This window comes from Taudactylus pleione, unplaced genomic scaffold (genome assembly GCF_031769625.1).
Source record: "Taudactylus pleione unplaced genomic scaffold, aTauple2 ptg000326l, whole genome shotgun sequence".
NCBI lineage: Eukaryota > Metazoa > Chordata > Amphibia > Anura > Myobatrachidae > Taudactylus > Taudactylus pleione.
In genome coordinates this window covers 8,446,418-8,473,041 of record NW_028284727.1, presented here as the reverse complement: position 1 = coordinate 8,473,041, position 26,624 = coordinate 8,446,418, and the positions used below count along the sequence as shown (strand labels likewise).

The 26,624-nt window shown below is 37.2% G+C and overlaps 1 protein-coding gene across 1 annotated transcript in view; it reads right to left on the bottom strand.

Moving 5' to 3' along the window:
* The window catches only part of LOC148509478 (uncharacterized), a 621,587-nt gene that overhangs the window by 454,179 nt on the left and 140,784 nt on the right, over positions 1–26,624 (bottom strand). Inside the window, exons 14-23 of the mRNA XM_088443077.1 lie at positions 23,492–23,551; positions 18,432–18,491; positions 16,599–16,658; positions 14,457–14,516; positions 14,030–14,089; positions 9,760–9,819; positions 7,169–7,228; positions 6,811–6,870; positions 4,525–4,581; positions 3,133–3,315 (exon numbers count right to left, since the gene is read on the bottom strand). Coding sequence (XP_088299203.1) covers positions 3,133–3,315; positions 4,525–4,581; positions 6,811–6,870; positions 7,169–7,228; positions 9,760–9,819; positions 14,030–14,089; positions 14,457–14,516; positions 16,599–16,658; positions 18,432–18,491; positions 23,492–23,551 — 720 coding nt within the window. The remainder of the gene's footprint in view (positions 1–3,132; positions 3,316–4,524; positions 4,582–6,810; positions 6,871–7,168; positions 7,229–9,759; positions 9,820–14,029; positions 14,090–14,456; positions 14,517–16,598; positions 16,659–18,431; positions 18,492–23,491; positions 23,552–26,624) is intronic.

The following is a 26,624-nucleotide window of genomic DNA, read 5'->3' as shown; positions in this document are numbered from 1 at the left end:
CTTTGCTTCAGTACAGTAAAACCCCTCATACCTGTAACAACATCTAGAAAGTAAAGTGCAGTTTGTCACATACTGTACGTTATACCGCATAGCCTGCATCAAACAAGTGTCTGAACAGTTCAATACTTTGCATATTTTGGTTTAATGTGCTAAAGATCATCCTGGAGTAAATATCTCCTTTAGTACACACTGAACAGCTGAGTGTTCTAAAATAAATACAAATAATCTCATATTTATGGCCTAATTTTAATCCAATTATAAAAACTGTCCTTGGACACCACTCTAAAACAATCTAAAATATGACTGCTGGATTTTATTGCAATATCGTCAGCAAAACATCCGGCTTGCTTTGCATATAAAATTACCCAATAAAAGGAAGAATATTTGTTGATTAAAGCAGTAAGTTATACATTGATATTTTACTATTAAACTGCATGATAAATATGTTTGTTGTATTTATTTTTTATTAATGTAGTTTAAACATACAAAACAGTTTATGAACTGGGTAACTGAAAATTCCATGTTATTTACAATACAACAATTCTTTGCAAATTAGAGTACACTTCAGGACAAAACTCTCTAAAATAGTCAAGGTATTCTTTAGTTTCTTCTGGTAAAGGTGATATTTTATTCTAAAGAGCTATACACAGAGGCCTAGAACATTTATTCTACGGCGAGATATATTAAGGTGTTTCAACTAGTATATTTGAAATTAGTTTTTTGTACGGTTTTCAAACTTTGCAATTAATCAACATAAAAATGCATATTAAGAAGTTTTCCAACCTGGGATCCATTGAAAATGGTGCAATGTATCAAGTGTAGTTGTAAAACCACAATGTAAACAAAATATAAGACTCCAATTTTTTAAATTTGCTTTTCATTGCCAAGATTTCTGCAATCATATGCATTTTGAGTATGATGCATTTTAAAAGGTGCTTGTTTTAGAGGTGAATTGAAAAGAATGCATTCAAAGAGTAGCAGCAAAAATAATTTATGTCTGCTCACAAACCATACTAGACATTACTTACACATTAAAACTCTATCTGCCTCCCAAAGCAAAAAGGCTTGCATGTTTTAAATACACTCAACTCAAATTATGTGCATAAGTAGCTTGCATAAGTAGCGGAATGAGATCGATGAGAAATGCATTTTGCATGAAATTCGGATTGCAAATCAGCGGTTTGTTATAAACCTCATGCAGTTTATGTTATCCACAGACATCTTTGAAGAAAGCCACATATTAGATACAAATTTATAAAAAATGGCTGAATAAATAATGTGGTTGTGTTTTAAAACTGCATCCACACTTTGGTGCATCCTGACCTATGTCTCAGATGTTATCAGATAGCAACATTTATATATATATCAATTAATTACACAAACAGTTCTCTCTGATCTCATTGTATAACTTTTAAGTAGTAAAGGGAATTCCTTTATTAGCTGCCAAACCGGGGATTAACATTTTACTTGTGATAATCACCAAATCTGCATCTTTGCTGTAGCTGTTGAGCAAGTATGCACTGGCTAGGGCATGTCATGGGTGAAAATTAGAAAAAAATTTAATTAATGCGATCACAAATTGCCCATCACTAGTTTAAATGTAGCTGTGAAATTAAGGGGGTAATTAATCTACATGGAATGGGAAATTGTTTTGATTGTTATTGTTTTCAGATTATCCAAGGTAGTGCGAAGTGATGTTAATAAAACAACTTATTGTACTTTATCTGATAGGAATGCTGAACAACGGATGTATAAGTGTTTTAGGCATATGTAGTTTTTGCCAAATACAGAACACAGTTATAACTTTAAGGAAACAGAGTAACAGATATGTTTTTGGAACTTAGGATTCTTCTGATTCATCCTAAAATGTACTGGATGGTTCTGCTTCAGCACAGTGCTCATCAGAATATTTTATAAAAAGCATTCAATATTTAGTCTTGTCTTTTAATACATATTTGATACATCCTAAAACACAATACAAATCACGTGACTGATAAGAGGAGGCATAATATTATCCTTCTACCCTGTTATTTGTCATTAAACAACCAACACCTTGTTCATATGCTGTTTGAAAATCCTAGACTATATAAAGGGAAATTAATCATTTAATCATCATTAATCATCAAACAGACACCCCCTTTCCCTGAAAAAGTCCTTACAATTGCATGCTGGCTACTGACACCAGGTAATATAAAGATACATGTTGTCACCTTTGCTGGTACTTTCTCATTCTGGAATAATCTAATGAATGTCCTTGCCATATCCAGATAGCAGAACATCCTGCCCCACATCCAATGTGTCTGCTGCTTGGAGGTTCCATCTCATTTATTCCTATATATAACCCTAAATGACCCCGGAAACTGCTGAACCCATTTCATAGGCACACTCAGAAGAGAGAAGACCCGGCAAAAAAAGGAATTTCTTTAAATTACATGACCAGCAACTGGGGAATTGCTGTGCAATTAAAACCTTTTTTAAGGTGTGCTATACATGGTCAACAATTTTGCGGTCAGGGGGACCTTTTTTGAAATATAAGGCTGTGTACTGGAGAATAATCTTTGTACAATACATGACTGGCAGTGTTAGGGGTACTCTCTGCATTGTATGGCTGTCATGCAATAACACACATTGTTTAGTGCAACTGTTCCATGTTATATATATATATATATATATATATATATATATATACACATATACCATAGAAAACGGCGGCACTCTGGTCAAATAAACCACTCAAAACGTAGCATTGTAATATCAACGTTTCAGCGCTTTAATGTAGCGCCTTCATCAGGAACAGCATAATGTTATGCTGCTCCTGGTGAAGGCGCTACATGAAAGCACTGAAATGTTGATATTACAACGCTAAGTTTCGAGTGATTTATTTGACCGGAGTGCCGCCGATTTCTATGGTACATGTTTCACAGTGATTTCAGCTGTGCATATGGAGGGCACCTGGACAGTACATACATCGGAGACCATGTGAGTGCCGGGTTACATATATATATATATATATATATATATATATATATATGATTGGGGGATAAGTTCTCATATTCCAAAGCCAGCAAGGTACAAAATGTATCCGCTGGTTACCATGGTATGCCTGCCAAATATTATTTTATGTTTTTATACCTTTCATTACAACTTTGGTTTCCGCCTTGACCTTCTCATCCTCCTTGGCCTTAGATTTTGCCTTGGTTTCTTCAACAGCTTTTATTTCCTTTATGTCTTTTGTTGCAGCTTTGTCTGAGGTTTTTGCCTTCCCTTCTTTCTCAGCTTTTTCTTCTTTCTGAGAAACTTTAGCTTTCTTTTCATCTAAAGACATTAAAGAATAAATATGATATATTTGCCATATAGATTTTAGGGGTATGTACACTAAATAGAATTACAGTTCATCATTTTCTGGTGATGCATCTTTTATTTATAAGAGTTAAAGGAAAATGCTGGTGCTCTCTCTATTTTGTCTGATAGCTGAATAACAATATAAATGCATTATAGTGAATAAAGATCTTGTTAGTGCTTGTCTTCACAAATGTAAATCCATATATATCTAGTACAGTAAGATGCAAGAAAATAATACCAGATTTTGCCTTCCATTATAAGCCTGCAAGCCACAAATGAGAATCCTCATTTTCGGAGTGTAGGACTAGGAAAACTGAAATGCTTTGATTATGACTCACAAATGTAGACGTTTTTGCTAAAATATCAAACTGATACTTTGGGTTATATTTACTTACAGCAAGTCGATTTTAATCGAATTTAATTGATTTAAAATCAATTAAAATCAATCAATATCAATGTTGTTTTTCAGGTGCTAAATCACACATTTGCTAATACTTAAAAACAAATCAAAAATTGTCTATTAGTAAATGTGTGATATAGCCCCAGAAACTGAAACAGTATGAAACACCGCCGGCTGCACGGTTCAAATGTTGACAGTCGAAGCCCAGCAGTTCACACCTGGTGCCCGGCTTACCTTCAATTGGTATTCTGGGCGTTGGGCTACCGCATAGGTCTAATGACAGGTGTCAGGATTTTGATGCCTGTGATTAGTACCTTGCTGGGATTTGACAGTTGGGAATCTGGCTGTCTGCATTGTCACCATCTGCTTCCTGACTGCAACCCCCAAAAACACAGCATCAATATTTAGCAATTTTGATCTATTTTAGATCAATTAAAAGCAGTAAATATAACCCCTTATGTCTTATTGAAACAAATTTACATTTGAGAAGATAGGCAACAATTTTCCTTTATGTGGAATATGTAGTATTCATTATATCATGAAAATGTTATTGTTGGTATTGCTGTCTATTTTCACAGCAATCACATGTGACTGTATCATGTTATTATGACTGCACTACCCAATATACGGAAGTGGAGGATCAGTACAAAATAAGACATAAAATAAATGAATATCTTTATAAAGAATTAATTTGCACATTTTTAAAATTTAATTTGCAATACCTATTAAAATATGTTTTAAATTTGGAGGAATAAAACAGATCTCCTGAAATTACTGCTTACCTTTGGCCAAGGCTTTTTTCTCAGATTTTACAACTTTTTCAGGTTCTTCTTTTGTAACTTTTGGAAAAAGAATAATGGTGATATATTAGAAAGGTAACCAGCAAGATCCTTAACCAAATTAACTGCCTTATAAATTATATATAAGGAATGTAATTATATTGGTTTAACAAATCTGTTTAAATAAGTAAAGCAGTATTGATATAGTGGGTCTTAAATAAATTTGGATGGATTTGTACCCCAAATCTTAGCAAGAAAAGATATACACATGAGAAAGCGCATTTACATGCATTTTTGCAGTTAGGAGCATTTCAAGATGTGTCCAACAGTACAAAACTAACCATTTGCCCCCTTTATCTAATACTAGTATAAATATAGAGATGTGGCTTAACAGCGTTTGTAGTAGTTAAAATGTAGAAAGGCATTATCCTATTTGTACAGTAAAATAATTTATGAATTGTCATCTACACAACAGGGAATATTGTGTTGACAGTGTCATTAATATATAAAAAAGACTTGCACTTACTATTTATATTCTAATTAATTACCAATCCAAATTAAAACGTACAGACTCGATCCTATTAGCTGCAATGATCTCGCTGGCACGAGTCATTGCGGCAATGGCCGCACTTTACGACAGCCTGGATTCAAGGAATTTTGTTTGCAGACCCATAGGGCTGCTAGCAAAATTCTGTGAATTCTGGCTCAGTGTGGCAAGTGAAAACAAATACAAAAAATAGCCCCAGTGTGTTTCAAGGTCTTATGCTCTAAATAAATGCAATAAAGATATTTCTATTTTATGTAAAACCAAATAAAATATGTTTAAGCTATATGATCTTTTAACAAGTTGCATGTTTCCTATTTCTTTGATAAAAATATAAAATCAATAAATGTAATAGTCACATATTGTATATAGTGGCTTTATTTTGTCAATTACAGAGTATGCTTACTCACATTCCAATCCAATTTGGGGTTTTTAACACATTTTCCTATCTACTGTACCATTTTTCTAAGTGGCTAATACCTCATTGCCGGAGGTACTGTAGAAAGTGGAAAATGCTTTGTGGACATAATTCTAACTTATTTTGAGATAATTAGTATTTATGTTTGTTTCAATTGGAAATACTTTTTTATATGATTTTTGCATGATTCTTGATGCCTCTGCTAAATTCTGAAGAGTCTATAGATTTCTCACCACCGCAGACACACTTCCTATTTTTATGATTCCCTAGCTTGTTGTTATTGTTTTGCTAATCTCAAGTCTGGACCACTACCTTAATTAATTAAAAGATTTTAGTAGTTTTTTTTTATTAACCCTATGTAAAGGTTAAATAAGTGTAAAGAAATATTTTAAAAGTCTTGACTTCATGTGTTGAACTTGTAAAGGTATTTTCCCATATAAAGTGGGTTGCATGGTGAAAAGTGACACCATTAAATGTAATGGTTGATGGCTTATCTCCACCACATTCTTGCCACTGACAAACCTGGAATGCCAGATATATCCCCTATGTCCACGCCTGCAACATAATATCTTATTTTTACATTTGGGCACAGTACAAGGTGCGTTACCGCAATTTGCAGACATTCCTGAAAAACCACCTTATTCTGCCCAGCTTCTCCAATTCCTGGGAACAAAGGTTTGAACTCATACATTGACTGTCATATTGAGAAGCACTTAAAATAAATGTCATTACACAAAAATAGCTGTGCAAAGTTACACAAGGGGAAGAAATACCATGGGGTACATTTACTAAAAATTCTCAGAAGGAGTAAAGGTGTTCCCATAGCAACCGCTCAGATTCTAGCTATCATTTTTTATAATGTACATATTTAATGATAGCTACAATATGATTAGTTGCTAGTGGTCATACCTACACTTTTTAGATATTTTCATATATATTTCTACATATCTGCTGTGAATCTGTGTTTTGTTTATTCATAAATTACCATTAGAATATTAATAAGAAAGGTTTATTACCAGACCCTCAACAAAAATTATGCACAATTTAAAGTACAAAAAGTCAGATTTTGAATACTTCTATTTATTTATTACTATTTACTGAAAGATAAGCAAGAGATATCAGATCTGACTATGTTTTGGTGTTAGCTTGCAGTAATAACTGATACTGTATATTCATTCTAAATATTTGGTGAGGAAAGTTATGTATTACTAAAAATAGATAAGCACTGATATAAGCAATTATATTAGACAAAACAGACCCATCCTACTTTCCAGTACCATTAATACAGCTAATTTGTTTTTATAGTTTTGTTTATGAAATGATGAACCTTTGGTCGAGGGCTTCTTTTCAGTTTTGTCTTTCACTTTGGGTTCCTCCTTTTTAGTTTCTAAAAAGAGATAGAAATATACAGTAAACTACTTCAGTGTATACAATAATTGCAATAATATCTTCACATTACAGATGTAACAGAGGTTATGTTAAGAGCTAAAAATAAAAAAATATATTTTATATGTAACAAGTGTATATCACTGAAATGATATGTACCTTTATTTTAACTAAGGAAGAAAAGTAATATATTGGTACTTTATATTTAGGTAAATTATTATTTATTTTCTCCACCTAATATTTTACTTTTATTTTTGAAAATGCTTCTAAAAAAATGGATGAAAGTTTTGAATATGAACCTTTGGTTGGCGTTTTTTTCTCAGGTTTGTCCTTCACTTTTAGTTCCTGTTTTACAGATTCTAAAATAAAGAAATAGAATTAACTAATAAAGTGTATTCAACAATTACTAAAATAAAGTCAAACATTACTGGTACAAATGAGTTTTTTTTAAGAAATTGAAAATTTTAAGAATTGCTTTATCTGGATTCAAATTCAAGTGAATAAAGCTAAAATGATCAAACAACTCTGGCTGATTTGTCACAGAGGTAATAAAAATAAATCGATTGTTTCTACATTTTAAGGGTGGATGAGAATTTTTTGTCTTCAGCTAGGATTTATATTTTGCATGCTTTTCATTTTGCAAAATAATAATGTGATAAAAAGTTATTGAAATTATTAGACAAAGGGGAAAAATTAAAAAACAAACTGAAAGTGAAAGTATGGTGTTGTTCCATCCCAAATCCTGCCCCAAAACTTGTAGGTGCCCCCATTTAAAAACAAGTAGTAAGCATATACCAATGATGATTGTAGTACAGAGATTTTTAACTTATGGGGCATTTTGATCACATGGTTTTCACATGCTGTAAAACTTTGGTATCTACAGTTTGCAATATTAGTATTTTTTGTTGTTAAGAAGCAACATGGAGCAATGGCAGTAACACATTCCATTTTGCTGCAGACAGAAATTCTGCATTTAGTTTACAGATGTGGCTGCAAATCTTCCCAAATGGTTAGTTGAAAAACATTTCTGCATAGTTTATTGCTAATAGAAGACTCAGGGCCTGATTCAGATCTGCTCGCGAGCGCACAGCAATCGCAAGCGGGTCAATGGTCCCCGACTGTGCATGCGCCGCCTCCGGCGTGCGCATGCTTGAGACCCGTACTGCGACGGCAGCTCCATCGCAATGAGTCTTGCTACAAGACAGGGCGGCTGTCGATGTTGATTGACAGCTCACCCCGTTTTGTAGGCGGGGAGGGAGGGTGGCTGCACAAATGCAGGAGTTCCCTTAGGAATGCCTGGCATTTGTGGGCGGCCCTACTGACATCACTTGTGATGTCAGTAGTGGACTTCTTGCTCTATTAGAGCAGGAAGTCTACTCGGGCTTGCGAGAACTGAGACCCTATCACAGGGTCTCCTTGCAAGCCCGATGGCCACAATATTCGCGGCCATCACCTGGCCGCTCGCAAAAGCTGTGGATGGTCATCCACAGCTTAGCGAGTGGCCTGGAAGCCGAAAAAAAAAATCCCGCCTTGATTCAGAGAGAGCACTCGCAAACAGCAAGTGGCTCTAAATCAGCCCCTCAATCTCAGAGTGGTGAAGAGGATATGAACTAAGGTGAGGCAATAATATCAATATGTAAGTACTGAGAGGTGAGGGGTCTCTCTTTATATATATTACGTACTGGGAAACTCTTATTGGCTTGAAATACTTTACTTCAGGACTAGTTTGAGAAAGTGGTCCTAGGTGAGACTCCTGGGGGTATATTTACTAAGGTGTAGGTTTTTAGAAGTGGAGATGTTGCCCATAGCAACCAATCAGATTCTAGCTATTATCTTAACTATAAGGTGCTAGATAAATGTTAAATATAATCTGATTGGTTGCTATGGGCAACATCTCCAATTCTAAATCCCACACTTTAGTTAATATACCCCCCAAATTTACAATAAAATTGATTGACCCTTAGAGATAATATTAATACATTGTGCTAAAAAAAAGATAATTAAAGCCTTTAACCTCTCAGAAATTGGAATCAATGGGAGAGGTGTCCAATATTTTTATTGGATATATAGTGATAATGTTCACAATAAGAGATATATATTTTTAACTGTAGCAGTTGCAAAGATTTCAGACAGATTGGTGACTATTTGTGATTTATATTAGACCAGTGGTTTGTTAAAAAGATCCACAGGTGAAGCTAATTATTTCACTTGTGATTCTGTGAGGAAAACTGGAAAACATGAATTGTTTAGGGTCCTTTTAAGGACTGAGGCCCTGATTCAGAGACGGACGCTCTGACACAGCGCTCGCTCTGAATCAGGGCCGTCCCTCCTACTTTTTGGAGCGGCCCCCTGGCTGCTCGCATAGCCGTGGGTGACCACCCACAGGTATAGCGAGCAGCCAAAATGATGGTCGCGATGGTCAAGACCATCGCAACCATCGGGCTTGCGACAAGACCTTGCGGTAGGGTCTTGCTGCCTCAAGCCCTGGAGTGCTTTTGGCTCTATCAGAGCCAAAAGCACTCCCACTGAAATCACTGGTGATGTCAGTGGGGCCGGCCCCAGATGGAAACGCCTCCGTCTGGGCAGCCACGCCTCCGGCATGCCCACCAAAGGGGGCATGCTGTCAATCACCATCGACAGCACGCCCCCTTTGGTGCGAGACCCATAATGACGGCTTGGCCATCATTATTTGGGTCTCCGCATGCGCACGACGGAGCCGCCTCCATTGTGCGCATGTGCACTTGGGCAACATCGACCCGCTTGCGAGTGGGTCTGACTCAGGCCCTGAGTTTGAGAACCTATGGATTAGACTAAACAGATCCATCACACTTTCCATTTCCATGAAAAAAAATCTAACTTGTTTTATAGCTTTATTTATTAACTTATGAACCTTTAGTTGAGGGTTTCTTGTCAGTTTTGTCTTTCACTTTTGGTTCCTCCTTTTTAGTTTCTAAAATAAGATAGAAATATACAGTAAACTACTGTAGTGAATGCAATAATTACAATAACATCACATTACAGATTTGACAGAGCTCTAAAAATAATTAAAAAACAATTTTACATGTAACAACTGTATATCACTGAAATGATCTGTAGATTTATTTTCACAAAGGAAGAAAAGTAATACATTGGTTCTATATTTTTAGGCAAATGATTATTTATTTTCTCCACATAAATCCTACAGCACTTTTTATTAGTCAAAATCATTGCAAAAAAATGGACAAATGTTTATAATATTAGTAAAAAAAAAACTAATTCATCCTAGCCATGAAATATTGTACAATGAGTTTTAGGGCATCTACAGTACATAGAGAAGATAAAACCTGGGATATGTCTGAGAAATATATGAATAAATTAGCACTTAGGTTTTGGGGAAAATGTATCTTACCATTGAGAGCAAAAAAATTATTGCAAGTAGTTAATGAGTGGGAATGGAAAATTAATTGCTTGCTTTACCTACAGCGTTTGTTGATATGCAACCTGCAATTTGTCAAGAAGATAAATAAATTTCAGTAGGGAGGTAAGGTATTTTGTCAGGTATACGTAAGTATAATCTACATAAAGACTCATGTGGTCCATTGGAATACCCAGATGTATCTGAATTAAATCTGCTTTATGCAGGCAATGTGATAATTAGCGGTAAAATAATGCAGCCTTTTAAGTACCCTGTTCTAATTCAAATTGCAGAAAACGTTTTATGCAGCCTGGGAGAGGCACAAATATGGGACCTTTAAGGATTCAGTGGTATTCCTCATAATACAATTATTTTTAAGGCAAACTACTAAATAGAAATTTTCACCTAACATACCAAAGGCTCAAGGTCCCAAATAAGCAAAATAACTGCTGTCTTGTTGGGTTTTTCATAGAAAATAATGTTGATGCCAGGATGTATGTTGTCTATAGCCTCAGCAATAGGAAAAAAACATTGTTTTGAGGGGGAAATGAGCACAGGTAGAAACCTAGCACATCTGGTGGGAAAAAAATTGGTATATACTTAATAGTTGATATTTAGGACATCCATTGACATAGTAATGTCACTTCTAATATCTACGTGAATAGAAGTTTTCTATGAAGGATATTACTGAAAATGAATCAAATAACATTGGGGAAAAGAAGTGTCAAGAAGTGGTTTATTGGCCCAGTTTAGTTCTGCTAGTTCTCAGGAAGGTGCACTATTTTCTCCTTTTATTTTCATCTCTGGTTTCAGAGTTATTAACAATGCATATGTTTTGTCTGTTTTTGGTTAAATCTTTTTATTTCACTTTCACACGGTTTCATAACTATTAAAAGACATCTACATCTGTACATACATTAAGAATATAGTGTCACTGACCTACTGTACGAGTTTTAATAGATGTGGTGCATCAAGTCAGTAATAGCACAACCAGTTACAAAGGGGCAAAGCCTAAAGCACTAATGGTTTTCATCAGGAACCACCCCGCAAGTAGGTTTGGACTTTTCTACTCCCGGGACGCAGGTAGCAGTCTCCTGCACTGGTTACTGGCATGATAGATATGTGGTAGCAATCACTAAGAGATGTCAGCAAGCTGGGGTCTGGCATACTTGAAGTCTTGTTTAAGTGGTAAAACAAGGAGATACATAAACTGAGCCTAAGCCAGTCAGCACACAGGGAGGCCATAGATTAGGCAAAGAGGAGTCATGATCAAAACCAATGACAGGATACTAAGAAATCATGTAGGGGTTATTTGGGTTATGCAGAGAGAAGCCACAAACAAGCCAGGTCATACACATAGTAAGTCATAGGAAGTCTCAATATACTGGAGCTATGTAGTAACCCCAATATGCTAGCAAACTACTACAGGCAGAGCAGTGTTTACATAGCATTTATATAGGGAAATCAAGTTTGAAAACCCAACCACTATTAGAGATAAAGCTAATGAAATGCTGCACACCTCTCCTACAGCAAAGGGGAATAGCACCAGTCAGAGTAAAGCACACAAAATCCAAGAACAGAGCTACCACACACAGAAGTATAATACAGAGTATGCCATTTTGTGACATATGGCCTGTAAATCTAATTTCTGTGCACTGGAATTAGGAAATTCTAAAATAACTAATAATATTATAGGAAAATGAAATGAAGATGGATTGAAAGCAATGTGTATATTAATACATTATTTTAGTGTATTTAGTTTGCAATCAAACAGCACTGACTGTAGGCACAGGCTAAATCTAGATGTTGGAATTATTTTTAGCTTTAAACTATGTAGGGGTAAAGCTAACACCATAGAACATTAATAATAGCAGATGGAAGCTAACTAGGGACCTACATACCAAATATATTTTACTGAAAACCTCCAGCTGCTCTATACATTTTAAGATAAATACTATTCTTATTTCATAGAGACAAAAATATAGCAAAGTATTTCTGATACATATGCATTCCCACAGCTGTTTCAATAAACAATATTATGCATATTAATATCTAGTATCTTGATATGAACCAGGGGCATTTCTAGAAAGGATGGGACCCCTGTGCAGTCTCCAACATGGGCCCCCTCCTCTCTGTCTGGAGGTCAGCAGCGCACTGAACTGTGCGCAGCCAGTGCCGGAGTAATAGACTCTGGGCACTAGAGTGTGCCCAGAGTCTATAGAGTATGCGTAGGTCACCGGGGAAATGGCCAAGGCAGCCATTTTAGAATCGTTTTTACAGCGCCAGACCCCTGCACCGACTTGGGACTCCAGAGAGGTAAGTAATATTATGGGTGCACCACACACCCTGCACCCATTATAGATACGCCCCTGATATGAACATTTAAATAGCTCCGGTGTTTCATTATTCATTTAGGGCTGCCAGTTTTTCAAAACAAATCCCTAATGCTCATATAGGGGTCTATTTACTAAGCTTTGTTAGGCGATGAAGTGAACGGTGATAAGGTTCCAGCCAATCAGCTCCTAACTGCCATGTCCCAGGCTGTGTTTGAGAAATGGCAGTTAGGAGCTGATTGGCTGGTACCTTATCACCGTTCACTTTATCTCCTAACAAAGCTTAGTAAGTAGACCTCTAAATCATATACATACAAACATGAAATCTTCACCATTCTCTCAAAAGAAAATTGACATGAAGCAGAAAACTGTTTCTTTAGGTAAAAACATCAGAAAGTAATATTATAATCAGAGATGTTCGGGCTCGGATTGGTTTGGATTTTCCCACCAAATTCTGATCTTTCTCGACAATTTTTGGATCTCAGAAAGAGGCAAAATGTCATCTTTCATTGACAAAAGTCCATGCCAATCAGCTCCTAACTGCCATTTCTCAAACACAGCCTGGGACATGGCAGTTAGGAGCTGATTGGCTGGTACCTTATCACCGTTCACTTCATCGCCTAACAAAGCTTAGTAAATAGACCCCTATATGAGCATTAGGGATTTGTTTTGAAAAACTGGCAGCCCTAAATGAATAATGAAACACCGGAGCTATTTAAATGTTCATATCAGGGGCGTATCTATAATGGGTGCAGGGTGTGTGGTGCACCCAGACGGTGTAATGGTTAGCATTACTGCCTCACAGCACTGAGGTCATGGGTTCAATTCCCACCATGGCCCTAACTGTGCGGAGTTTGTATATTCTCCCTGTGCTTGCGTGGGTTTCCTCCGGGTGCTCCGGTTTCCTCCCACACTCCAAAAATATACTGGTAGGTTAATTGGCACACAGAAAATATTAACCCTAGTGTGTGAGCATGTGTTAGGGAATATAGATTGTAAGCTCCACTGGGGCAGGGACTGATGTGAATGGCCAAATATTCTTTGTAAAGCGCTGCGGAATATGTGTGCGCTATATAAATAACTGGTAATAATAATAATAATAATAATGAAAGATGATGTTTCTCCATGGAAGATAATGTTTCTCCATTGAAAATTATGTTTTGCCTCTTTCTGAGTTCTGAAAATTGGCAGGAAGGATCTGAATTTGGCGGTATAATCTAAACCAATCTGAGCCCGCACATTTCTAATTATAAGTGACTTTTATTTTGTTTTAAATGAAGTATACACTACATCAATGACAGTTTCCACATATATCTAAATAAACATAACTATATACTATACAGAGCACAATAATTTGCCCAATTAAATGTGACCCTTGATTGCTTTATTTTTTAATTAAGTAAAATGCCTAAAAATGATGGCCAATTTCTAACCTTTAGCAAGATCCTTTTTCTCTGTTTTCTCCTTTTTCACAGGTTTTTCTTTTGTGGCTTCTGAAATCAAAAAGAGACATAAACAAATGAGGATCACTAAATTAAATATGTATTTTAAAGCACAAAATAGGCATATACTGCATGGAATAGTGACTGTGATAACTATGCATCTCAAGTGTCAGTTTAGCTTTTTGTGCAAATACATATACAGTACTTCACCATTTCAGATTATGAACCCTAGAAGAATAATGACTTTTATTTTGTTTTAAATGAAGTATACACTACATCAATGACAGTTTCCACATATATCTAAATAAACATAACTATATACTATACAGAGCAGAATAATTTGCCCAATTCAATGTGACCCTTGATTGCTTTTCTTTTAATTTAGTAAAATGCCTAAAAATTATGGCCAATTTCTAACCTTTAGCAAGATCCTTTTTCTCTGTTTTCTCCTTTTTCACAGGTTTTTCTTTTGTGGCTTCTGAAATCAAAAAGAGACATAAACAAATGAGGATCACTACATTAAATATATATTTTAAAGCACAAAATAGGCATATACTTCATGGAATAGTGACTGTGATAACTATGCGTCTCTAGTGTCAGTTTAGCTTTTTGTGCACATACACATACAGTACTTCACCATTTCAGATTATGAACCCTAGAAGAATAATGTATTGTAGTGATTCCTTAATTGTTTTGAAATTACTTTTCCAAATAGTTTGTTGAACCTACACAAAAGTAATGTATGAACTTGCAAGATTGAGAGATTTAACTACCGTTTCAGCCTGATCACGTAGGTTTGAGGCTGTTCAAGTAAGTCTCAAGTTTGCTTGGGGTCGATTGTAATTGTGCTCCATTCACCAAGCACTTCTGACGAGCACATTGACTAATATGATTTCCATATGAGTTATATGTTATACTGTGCCTGATAAAAGTGCCATATTTAAGACCGCTGAAATGTTGCACCATCCCTCTGCACCACCTCTCCCACTTTCACGGCTATCATACTTACCTTGTTCCTGGCAGCTGGTCCTCCTCTTCTAGGTCTGTCGCATCTCTCTTGCAATGGGAGCTAGTGGGGTGCACGCCCATGCTTCCACTCCACGCACATTGAGGAGATGAGACAGACCTTCTGCAATATATATATATATATATATATATATATGTGTGTGTGTGTGTGTGCAAATATATTAAAAGCTAATTTTTAATATTACATCATGTAAATAATAGTTATTTAGACTTGATTTTTCATTTTCCTTAAAAAAATTATTGAATCAGGTTTAAATAGCTTTTACTGATATAATTTTTTAATAAAACTATTTTCACAAAAACATTAGTCAGTTAAGTTGTTAATGAGTGACACACTGCATTAGTCTCTGCATACTTTCACATTTCTGTTCTTATACAGATTTAGACATCCTACAGTATGTCAACATTATCTACGGAATAGGTACTTTGCATTGCCTGGTGGTCATAATTTGTGTACAAATAGGCATGGTTTCCATTTATTTTATACATTTTTGTATGGTTTATTGTCTAGTTTGTGCCATTATGCAGATATAGTGCATGGTAATAAATAGTGTTTTTTTCTGATGATACTAAGTGGTACATTGTTTATTTACCTTTTATTGGTAACATTTTTAATTATTCGAACATGTTCTCAAAATCAGACAAATCATTTCAGAGTATGAAAGTTGCCATAAATCTCGTACCAGCTTGTAAATTTAGCTGAGTATTGGCAGATTTTTTTTGTGTATTGGAACCTCTTTGTAATAGACAGAAAGATCTGCTCATAAGTACTGTACTGTGAATTTGTGTCTCACAGAAAATGAGTACCTGTATAGCGGATATCATAGGAAATTACTTAACACCTAAACCAATAAAGTGATAATCAAGACTTGATTGACAAATGCAGAGGTAAGTGTAGGATGACAAAATGTACACTAAATTTGTTTTAATATTAAAATATTATTTCAATATGTAAAGTTGTAAAAACATCTATATTTTCAATCTCAAACATGTAATGAATAGCTTGTGTATAACAGTTTAATTTCTCAGACTACTCTATATACAGTATACTGTGTGTTATTTTATGTATAGTTAGAAGTGTAAGAGATCAGGAAAAGTAATACACTAATACAATGATTCCCAAACTCGGTCCTCATGGCACCCTAACAGTCCAGGTTTTAAGAATAGTCATGCTTAAGCCCAGGTGACTTAATCAGTACCTCAGTCAGTTTGATTATACTGTTTGTGAACAAGCATGGATATCCCTAAAAGCTGGACTGTTAGGGTGCCTTGATGACTGAGTTTGAGAAACCATGCACTAATATATGCATAATAAATTGTCTATATATACATATGTGCGCGCACATGATCTAATATGCCAAATGTCCAGTCATTCTGCAGTAGTGAATGTAATTACATATTTCACTGTAAATAGAGACATTAGTTTGATAAGTAACCAGGAAAATAACATTGGCCCTGATTCAGAGTTCTAAGCTATTGCTGCCGCAATATTAATCCCCCATACATAGCTTTTTATATGAACACAATGAATTACCTTTTGCTGGAGTTTTCTTCTCAGTTTTTTCTTTCTTTTCTGCCTTTTCTGTTGTACTTACTAAAACACAAATCAATATGATGAGTAATTTATGCACAGGACAATGTTCACATGCTCTCTACACATTTTATGAAGAAGGAGGTGCTACAATTTTATAATAAGTTTATTACATATTTGCATTAAATTATTGCCCTGCCTTTTTTATGTAGAGTACTTGAACATGATAGTTTGTAGCTATACTAAATATAGCTACAAACTATCATACTATGATACAAAATGTCTACACACCCTTACTGAAATTGCAGATTTTTGTGAAGGTCTGTAATGACTATAAATCATGTCAGATCTTTCCCTCCACAGCGAAAAACAAGAAAAACATTTTATGAGAAATTTTTGACTGGGCCATTCAAAAATTTAGAACATTGGTCTCATCAGAGGGATTTTTTTTTAATGCAACATTTAAATGGGCTTGGCTATTTTCTGATTATAAAAAAATATCTTCATTCCTGCCATCCTACCAAATAGCACAGACTTGTGCAGAATAAGGAGATTGTTGTCAAAAACAAGGATTGACCAGTTCTCATCAATATTTTAATTGTTTATACCCCTCTACTGATTGGTATTCTCAAGCAATAAGATTCCATAGATATTTTGAAAGCTCTTTGCAGGCAATGACTATCTTAAGGGGCCCATACACTAGCAACGGATCACCACAATGTTGCTATCCTGCAACTCGGCATCTCAAGATTGGTGAAATCCAACTTGTTGGATTTCTTGTTGGATTTCACTGATTTGCCGATCAAGATCAGAATGTGATTGTGACTAACAAAGAGGTGAAATTTACCATGGAAAATTTCACTGATCCACCAATGGATCATGGAAAATAGATGGCCGCTGGTAGGCATTTCTGACCGGTGGATCAACATTTCCAATCCCATTGCCAGATCCGGCGATCCGGTGGTAGGTGTATGGGGGGCCTTTAGTTGGCTGTAGCCAAGAAAACTGCAAGGAAACTCTACAGAAACAGCTTTCTTTGCTGGAGCCTGTATGCTGATTACCTTTAAACACAATTTGAATGTGATTGGTTGATGAAAGGATGTGCACATTTTTGGCACCAAGGTATGTAGGTTTAGGATTTCAGTCTTTTGCTTAAATAATGTCTCTTTATTTTTTACAAAAAGGGCAACCAAAGAGACCTGGTGTCAGGGGTACCTTTGTCCCACAAGTCAGTCCTGTCTTCTGATCCCATAATTAGTTCTAATTAATTTAGAACTAATTATGGGATAATTGCTGACTGATTCAGAGATGGACATTAGTGCGATCGTAGCTGCGATTTCACATGGACCGCAGCTGCGAAAATATGCTAATAGTTCCATAGCTTACCGGACCACTGCTGCCCTCTCATCTGCATCTGATGTTGTGTGATAGTGTAAATATAAGTAACATTGATGCACATTGATCAGCCATGCAGCATGTGCGGCAGTTCTGACCTGTCTCAAATACAGCGGCACTCCTGACATGCAGAGAGCTCTCATGCTGCATATGAGATCACAGTGGCTAAATTAATCACATTCATGTAACATAATTTAAATGCTAACTACCTGTCACTCACTTTTTGAACGGTTTCTCTGTGCATGCAGAATTGCAAGACGATCACTGCATGTACAGAGTGATGTATGCGCAATAGCAACAAATTTTTGCTCTGCGTAAAAATCACCATTGTTTACATCTCTGAATCAGGACCATAGACACAGAGTATATCTTTAAAACATCTCTCTGCTCTGTTATTAAAATGCTGCTTGTAGAACAAATACTGTAGAGTTTTATACTGACTTTTGGCTGTGGTTTTCTTCTCTGCTTTCTCCTTCTGTTCAGTTTTTTCTTTGGTAATTACTGCAATGAGACAAATATAGATGTTCAAACAAGTGACTGTAGCTCATGGCAATGCATAACAGATTGAAATACAAAATATGCTGTTACAAATTTACCCAGTATTTTTGTAACAAAACATTGATTGGCAATATCTCATTACAAGAAGATAAAAAAGTGTATGCAAACTGAATTAAGAAACAGCAGATACATAGTAAATTTGTCATTCACAGATCAACAAGATTCAGCATTACAGATTGGTGCTCATTATCATGAAACAATAAACATGGATTTACATAGTGACTGTAAATTGTCTGTGTGCATTTATTTTACATGAATTACAATGCGAATATATCAAATACAATTATAAAGGCTTACTATTATAAGAAAAGTCCTGTAACTGAATTGCATAGCATTTGACTTAATTTTTTCAACTGTCTAAGAAAACTTACCCACAGCAAAAGATAGAGGTAGGTAGGCGCACTGACTTCCACTATGTAGTAGCTAAATTTTTTACTGGTCTCATTGGATCACATAGAAATATAATGATGTGGCATAAATGCCTAGATGCATATAAATATATGAGATATAAGACCGGTGGTACTCACAAGAGTAATGAAACATTGATAACAATTATCAGAAAAAACAGAACTCTATTTGCTCAGGTACTCTTTATATTTGATAAAACAGAACTATTATTTTTAATTTTTAATTATAGGACTCACAAATCCAACAAACAACATACATAAATACAGTAAAGGGTGTATCATATTGCTGTAACTATCCAAGAGCTGCAGAACCTGTTATTGCAGAAAACTAACATTTAATGGGGGCGATGCAATTGTTAGTGTCGGGTGCCTGACGGAGCAATTCAGCTTTTGCTCTGTTCAGGCGCAAACAGCCGCTGGCATTTCTGATTGCCCCCTCCTGAGGAGGCGAGCAGAAATGTGCGATAAGTCAGTAGCTTGGGCGCCCAAATGGCAGCTTGGGGCACCCCAACCACGACTTTAGATGAGTTGTTTGTTGGAATTGTGAGTCTTAATATTAAAACTAAAAGTTAAGTTTTAATGAATGTAAAGCGCATAGAGTTATCTTTTTTTCTGATAATTTCTAACAAATATACCCAGCAAGGGTGTATGCTTTATTATACATTACAAGTATTTCACATTTGTGCTATTTGGCCTAAAAAGTACAATTTAATAAAAACAGGTGTATTCACTTAAATCTGCATGTTACAAATTCTCCATCGATAACATTAAGCAATAGGTTCATTGAAATAGAAGAAAAGTATTACTAGTCATATTAATGGGGACCAATAATACAACAAAATGTGTATTGTTTAGAATAATAGAGGCAATAAAGCTGTAACATGAAGCAAACCTTCTTTAACAACTTACCTTGCATGGTCTTAAGGGCTGCAAACACAGCCAGCTGGGTTTTACCTGACACGGTCATATCCCATAGGACCATGCAATCCGCTGCATTCTCAGTGCAGGTAATGAGAAATTCTGTTCCTTCCTATTCCCGTTTCAGCCCTTCAGCAGTGATATAGCGATCTGTAACCGACATCATTAAGACCAGAATTGTGCCCCAGAATGCGCCGAAATCAAAAGTGCAAGAGGGGAAACATAGTTCCCCTCTGAGCATTGATATGCTGATCTCTGTGTACGAAGAAATCAGCTGCAGCAGGGAGGACTGATGATCATTCCCCCATGTCCCATGCTCAGACGCTCCCATGGCCTAACCCTAACTTCCCCTCCTGAAGTCTAACCCTAACCTCCCAGTGCCAAACGCAGAATTTTTACGTGGGGGATACATATATATAAATATACATAGAGAAACTATGCAAACAAGCAGCGGCACTGGGAGACTTGTATGAATCAATAACGTCTATTCACAAACTCATGGTAATCAGTACCAACATTTGGGGCACAGCCGCCCCTTTGTCAGGGTGTAAAACAAAGGGGGAGGCTGTGCCCCACAATGTTGGTACTGATTACCATGAGTTTGTGAATACACATTATTGATTCATACAAGTCTCCCAGTGCCGCTGCTTGTTTGCATAGTTTCATTGTTTCTCTATTGAATTTTTCCAGAGGGCACCGGAGCCCTATCTATTCTGGCAGGAAAGTACTGGTCCGAGTGGGTGCTGCACGGACCGAGGGAAGCGGGCTGTTCCTTTTTATATAGGTAAGTACTCACTTCTCTTTATTTTATATACCTTGATTAAAGAGCCGGTGGGCTCTGAAATGTTGGTGAAATTCAAGTAAATACTGCGTTTGCATTTAAGTCCATGAGTGCCGCCTCAGTCTTTCTCCTATGGATTGACTACTACTTTCTATATTATCATCCCCCTGGAGGGCACCCGGACATATTATGCACCACTTTGGACCACGAGTGCCGATTAATTTTGTATATATATATAGAAGAACAAGAAGGTGGCACTCGGAGACCTCTCAATGTCATATAAACAGTGCTGTGGTTTAATGTGAAATCATCACCATTGACGTTCCGGGGCAACACGCCCCTTCATCAGGATCTGACATCCTGATGAAAGGGCGTGTTGCCCCGAACTGTTGATGGTGATGATCTCATATTATACCCCAGCACTGTTTACATGACATTGAGAGGTCTCCGAGTGCTGCCTTCTTATTCTTCTGTATGGTAGGGACGTTGCTCCCTAATAGGAAGGCACCGTAGAAAGTATTGTCTTTTTTCATCCTGTGAGTGCCAGATCGTTGTTGTTCATGTGTATATATATATATATATATATATATATATGGTGCTTGCAGATAGCACTAGGTACAACTTAGTAAATAAAAACACTTAGACTCCGCATAGTATTTTATCTAGTCGTAACTAAAGTGCCATCTGCAAGCAACATATTTTGTCCCCCCCTATCTTTGGGAGGTAATAGGAAGGCACCGGACACAGATGTATGAGTAACAACATAGAAGTGCCGGCTCCTACAAACTTATATATATATATTGTACATATATACACACAGACTGACACAAACATGCATGCATACATACACAAATAGTATTCATACACATAGCATATTCACACGCACGTATAGCAAACATACATACACATATACTATACATACACATAGCATACACACAGCATATATACATAAAACATTCACACACATACAGTAGCATAAAGTACTTACACAAACCAATGGCTGAGGAGGAGGAGGCTCATCGCTGCGGCTACCCTAGCAAATAGTATGTGAATGGAGCTGCTTCTGATCATAGCTCTCTGCCTGAGGAGCTGATGCACATGTGCGGCAGCTCCAGTGGTGGCCGTGAGTGGCCCGCTGACACTGCAGAGATGGAGACAAAGTTGTCTCGTCTTTTTAACAAAAAAAATTGGTTTCTCTGGGGGGGTTTCTGTGTGCTCAGAACCCACCCCCCTGTGTGCACTACATCTTCCTCTTCCGTAGCCTATTCTCCACCCTCCATTTCCAGTCCATGCAGAATGTTGGCATGTCCACATTCCGTAGCCTATTCTCCACCCTCCATTTCCAGTCAATGCAGAATGTTGGCATGTCCACATTCTGGTCAATTTTGACATTTCAACAATAGTGACATGTGATGCAGACATTATGAATATTGACATTGTAAATATCAACACTTGACTACATCCCCATAGGACAATATTTGTGTAAAAAGAAGGAGGGCTATTGGTATACTGTATATTTTGTCATTGTTGTTACATTGTAATATGGAGCTAATGCTTGTGTACACACCAACTGCCACCCCAAACGCTGACAAACATGGCAGGCCAGGGCTCACTGGCAGTTTGTGTTGCTCCTCTATTTGATTTTTGGACTTTGCTGCAGCCCCACCCCTGGAGCCGCCCCTGATTATAACATAATTTTTTTGTAAAGCAAAGTATTAATCTATAATTAGTGTGACACAGTTGGGATAGGGGTCCCTCTCCAGGGGTAGATGGACTCCCTCTCTACACACAGCAGCCGTAGAAACAGGAGATAAGTCTGGGTATCTTGTTCAAACTGGTCGGCGTCAGTCTTTATTGTGCCACACACAAAAGTATAAACAAAAAACCTAGCCTGGCTGGGCACTAACTACACAGCAGAATACTTTGCTAAACAATGGTAGGGCCTATTGCCCTGAATCATGGCAGTAACCACCTTAGTTATGGAGGATATTATGGACATTAGTTACTGTGGATATTATGGAGATAATGAGTCCATAATTTAAGGGTATTTGTCATAAAGAGTTCTACAAAATATGGTGGAACAACCACATTCAGCATCAAAACCTAAGCAGTCTGAAAAATGTTTGTTAGGCAACACAGTTTAGACATTGCACATCCATGACCCAAAGAATAGTATGGTGCAAGCAGTGTATTAGTCGATCTTGTTATATGTTGTTTAAGATCTTTGAACTGCACACTCTGGATGATCTGTAAGGGTTCAACCACATCAACGTCCTCAAGGAGGTCTCTAAGCATGTTTGGTGTAAACAATGTGAGGTGAAGTGAATAATGAAATAACACAGCAGTCAGCGATTGAGGTCCCCACAAGATGCACTGATACTGTATCTGTGGCTGCAAATAACTGTCACAAGTTCCAGCATCCAGCAGGTGTAGAGGGACAGTTCACCAACTGTCACTTTTTTCAGAGCTTAATGGTGATGCATTGTAAATGTCAGGCGGATGTTTTGCCACATAATTCTGATAAAAAGCAACTAATTACAATGCCAATATTTTTCTGCAAATCTAGGGACCAAGACCTTTAATTTGGTATATGATGTGCCCTGCTCAGACAACGGCATCATATAAATATGTCACTCATAATAGTCGTCCTTCTGCTATTAATATTTAGATTGAGAAAATCTTTTTTTGTCTGGTACTGTATGTCACTTTAAAATTTATATAACCACTAACTGATAGACACTTTGGCAATTTAGGCAATAACTTTTGCATGATTAAATATATAAAAAAAACAAAACAAAACAATACAATTTCTGTTTGATAACTAAGTAACAACCAACCTTTTGCTGGAGCCTTCTTTTCAGCCCTTTCCTTCTGTTCAGGTTTATCTTTTGTAGTTTCTGGAATAAGACAGCAAGATTAATGTAAATAGAAGTTTTATATACTGTATGTGTGTGAAAAACTTACACTCAACCAAAAGAAATCAGAAAAAATGAAGGACCTGGTGTCAAATCCAATGTAATGTAGAGAGAGCAAAAAAGAGATGGCACTCTGCAGACAGTTGCACTGAACAAGGGGTAAATATTGTGCAAGTCAGTAACATTTCAGACACAAACATCCATTTGTACCTTAAACTTTGCTGACATACACAATAAGCACACCTAGTTTAGTGCAACTGTTCCAGAGTGCCTTGTGCCTTTTCTTTCTCTCTCTGTCTCTCTCTCTCTCTCTTTCTCTCTCTCTATACATAAGACCTGACATACCGAAATGTTGCCAGATTAAACTGCTGCTTTTTTCACTTTGATTTGGAGTCTCTGAGTGCCGATTATTTTGGAATTATATATATATATATATATATATATATATATATATCTCCAGACAAGGAAGGGAACTGGACTTGAGCAGTTAGTGCAGCTAATCAGATCTAAAAATAAATAAATAAATATATATATATATATATATCAATATAAAAGGAATAGTAGTCCGGCACTCTCGATCAATGTTTTGTTAACTTGCTGCTATGCTGTCCTAGGGTGTATGCTACACTCCAAATAAGAGGAAGGATAGGCGGCACTCATCAGACTTGTACATCAGGTTGAAAGTCCTTAATTTTCAATGTCATTTTGGGGATTGCTCCCCCGTATTCAGGGACAGACAGTGTAAAATACCCAATATCTTTAAACAGCTTGTATCTCCTTCTCCCAGACATTAATTAACCCCATTGAGCTCACCTGGAGCGGGTTTCCACAAGCCACATCCGACAGGTGAGTTGAATGGGGTTAATCAATGTCTGGGGGAGAGGGAGATACAAGCTGTGTACTTATTTGCTGAACAGAACAAGATGATGATGTACCAGAGGCAGAAATGTAGTGATCTGTTTCCATTTGTGTGCTTAACTTTAACACTATGGGGCTGATACAGAGTTGGTAGTAAATTGGGTGTACAATAATCAAAAGAAACAAGCTCAGAAAGAGAGTGCATTGTAGCCCACAAACAGACCATCTGTATGGTAAGCATATGCATCTGGTGTACTAATACTAGGGGTGTGCACCGGCCACTTTTCGTGTTTTGTGTTTTGGTTTTGGATCTGGATCTTTCTTCGTGTTTTGGATCTGGATTGGTTTTGCCAAAACCACCCTTCCGTGTTTTGGGTTCTGGGTTTTGTGTTTTGGATCTGTATTTTTTTTTTAAAAAGCATAAAAACAGCTTAAATCACAGAATGTGTGGGTTTTTCTGCTCCTATGCAATTATTAACCTCAATAACCTTCATTTCCACTCATTTCCAGTCTATTCTGAACACCTCACACCTCACAATATTGTTTTTATGGCCAAAAGATTGCACCGAGGTAGCTGGATGACTATGCTAAGCGACACGAGTGGGCGGCACAAACACGTGGCCCATCTAGGAGTGACACTGCAGTGGCAGACAGGATGGCAGTTTGAAAAACTAGGCCCCAAACAGTACATACTGGAAAGAAAAAAAAGAGGTGCAAGACCTTATGTTGTATAAATAGGACATGCACACTTTAACAAACCAATCATTTCAGCGCCAGGGTCTGCCACATGACTGTGGCTGAAATGATTGGTTCGTTTGGGCCCCCACAAAACAAGCTGGCAATTAATGTGTTCCTGCACAAACTGAGGAGGCAAGATGTCGTCCTCATCCTCCTCATCCACCGATTCCTTGGATAAAACAGGAAAAAGGGATTTAGGTGTCCCTGGACTGCTTATGGTCTTAGCCAAAGTTTCTGAACTTGACAGTAACTTTTTATGAACGCGCTGCAGGTGCCGTATAAGGGAGGATGTTCCTAGGTGGTTAACGTCCCTACCCCTACTTATTTCACCTTTACATATGGTACATATGGCAAGACAGTTGTTGTCCGGATTTGGATAGAAATATTGCCAGACCAAAGAGGTGGAATGTTTGGTCTTCTGTCCAGGCATGACCGTGATGGGCTTTTTCATCCCACGGACAACAACTGTCTCCCACGGAGCCTGATTTAAACAAACCACATCACCATCAGAATCCTCCTCGCCAACTTCCTCCTCAGTGCCAGCTACACCAGTATCCTCATCCTGTTGTACTTCAACAGTGACATTTTCAATTTGCATATCAGCAAGTGGACTGTGGGTGCTCCTTTCAGCACTTGCAGGGGGCGTGCAAATGGTGGAAAGAGCCACCTCTTCCCGTCCAGTGCTGGGAAGGTCAGGCATCGCAACCGCCACCACACTAGGACTCTCCTTGGGGATTTGTGATATCTTCTTAGAACGCACAGTTCTTCGCTGTGCTTTTGCTAGCTTAACTCGTTTGATTTTTTTTAGCGGGAGGAGGGCTTCCATCGTCATGTGAAGTTGAACCACTAGTCATGAACATAGGGAAAGACCTTAGCCGTTCCTTGCCACTCCGTGTCGTAAATGGCATATTGGCAAGTTTACGTTTCTCTTCAGATGATTTAAATGTTTTTTTCAAGGTCATTTTCCTGAACTTTGTTATTTGGGATTGTATGTGCCCTCTACTATGACATTGGGCATCGGCCTTGGCAGACGACGTTGATGGCATGTTATCGTCTATGTCATGACTAGTGGCAGCAGCTTCAGCACTAGGAGGAAGTGGTTTTTGATCTTTCCCTATTTTATTTTTATCAGAGAAAGTTTGGTCCTCCATTTATGTTATATTGATATATACGTGCGGCTAAAGGCGCACACAAACAAAAAAAAATATTTTTTATTTTTGTTGGAGACTAGTGCACTTTGTGGGTTACACCACCCTTTAAGAAATGAGCCAGCCGGCCCTTTACTTATGGGACACAGGCGCACGCTTGGTGCTGCTCCTTTGTTGATGCACGTGCAGCTACAGCCCACACAATTCACAAACACAGAAAATATTTTTTTATTTTGTTTGGAGACCCCTTTGGGGGTTACAGCACCCTTTAATGGACAAGCCAGCCGGCCCTTCATTTATTGGACACAGGC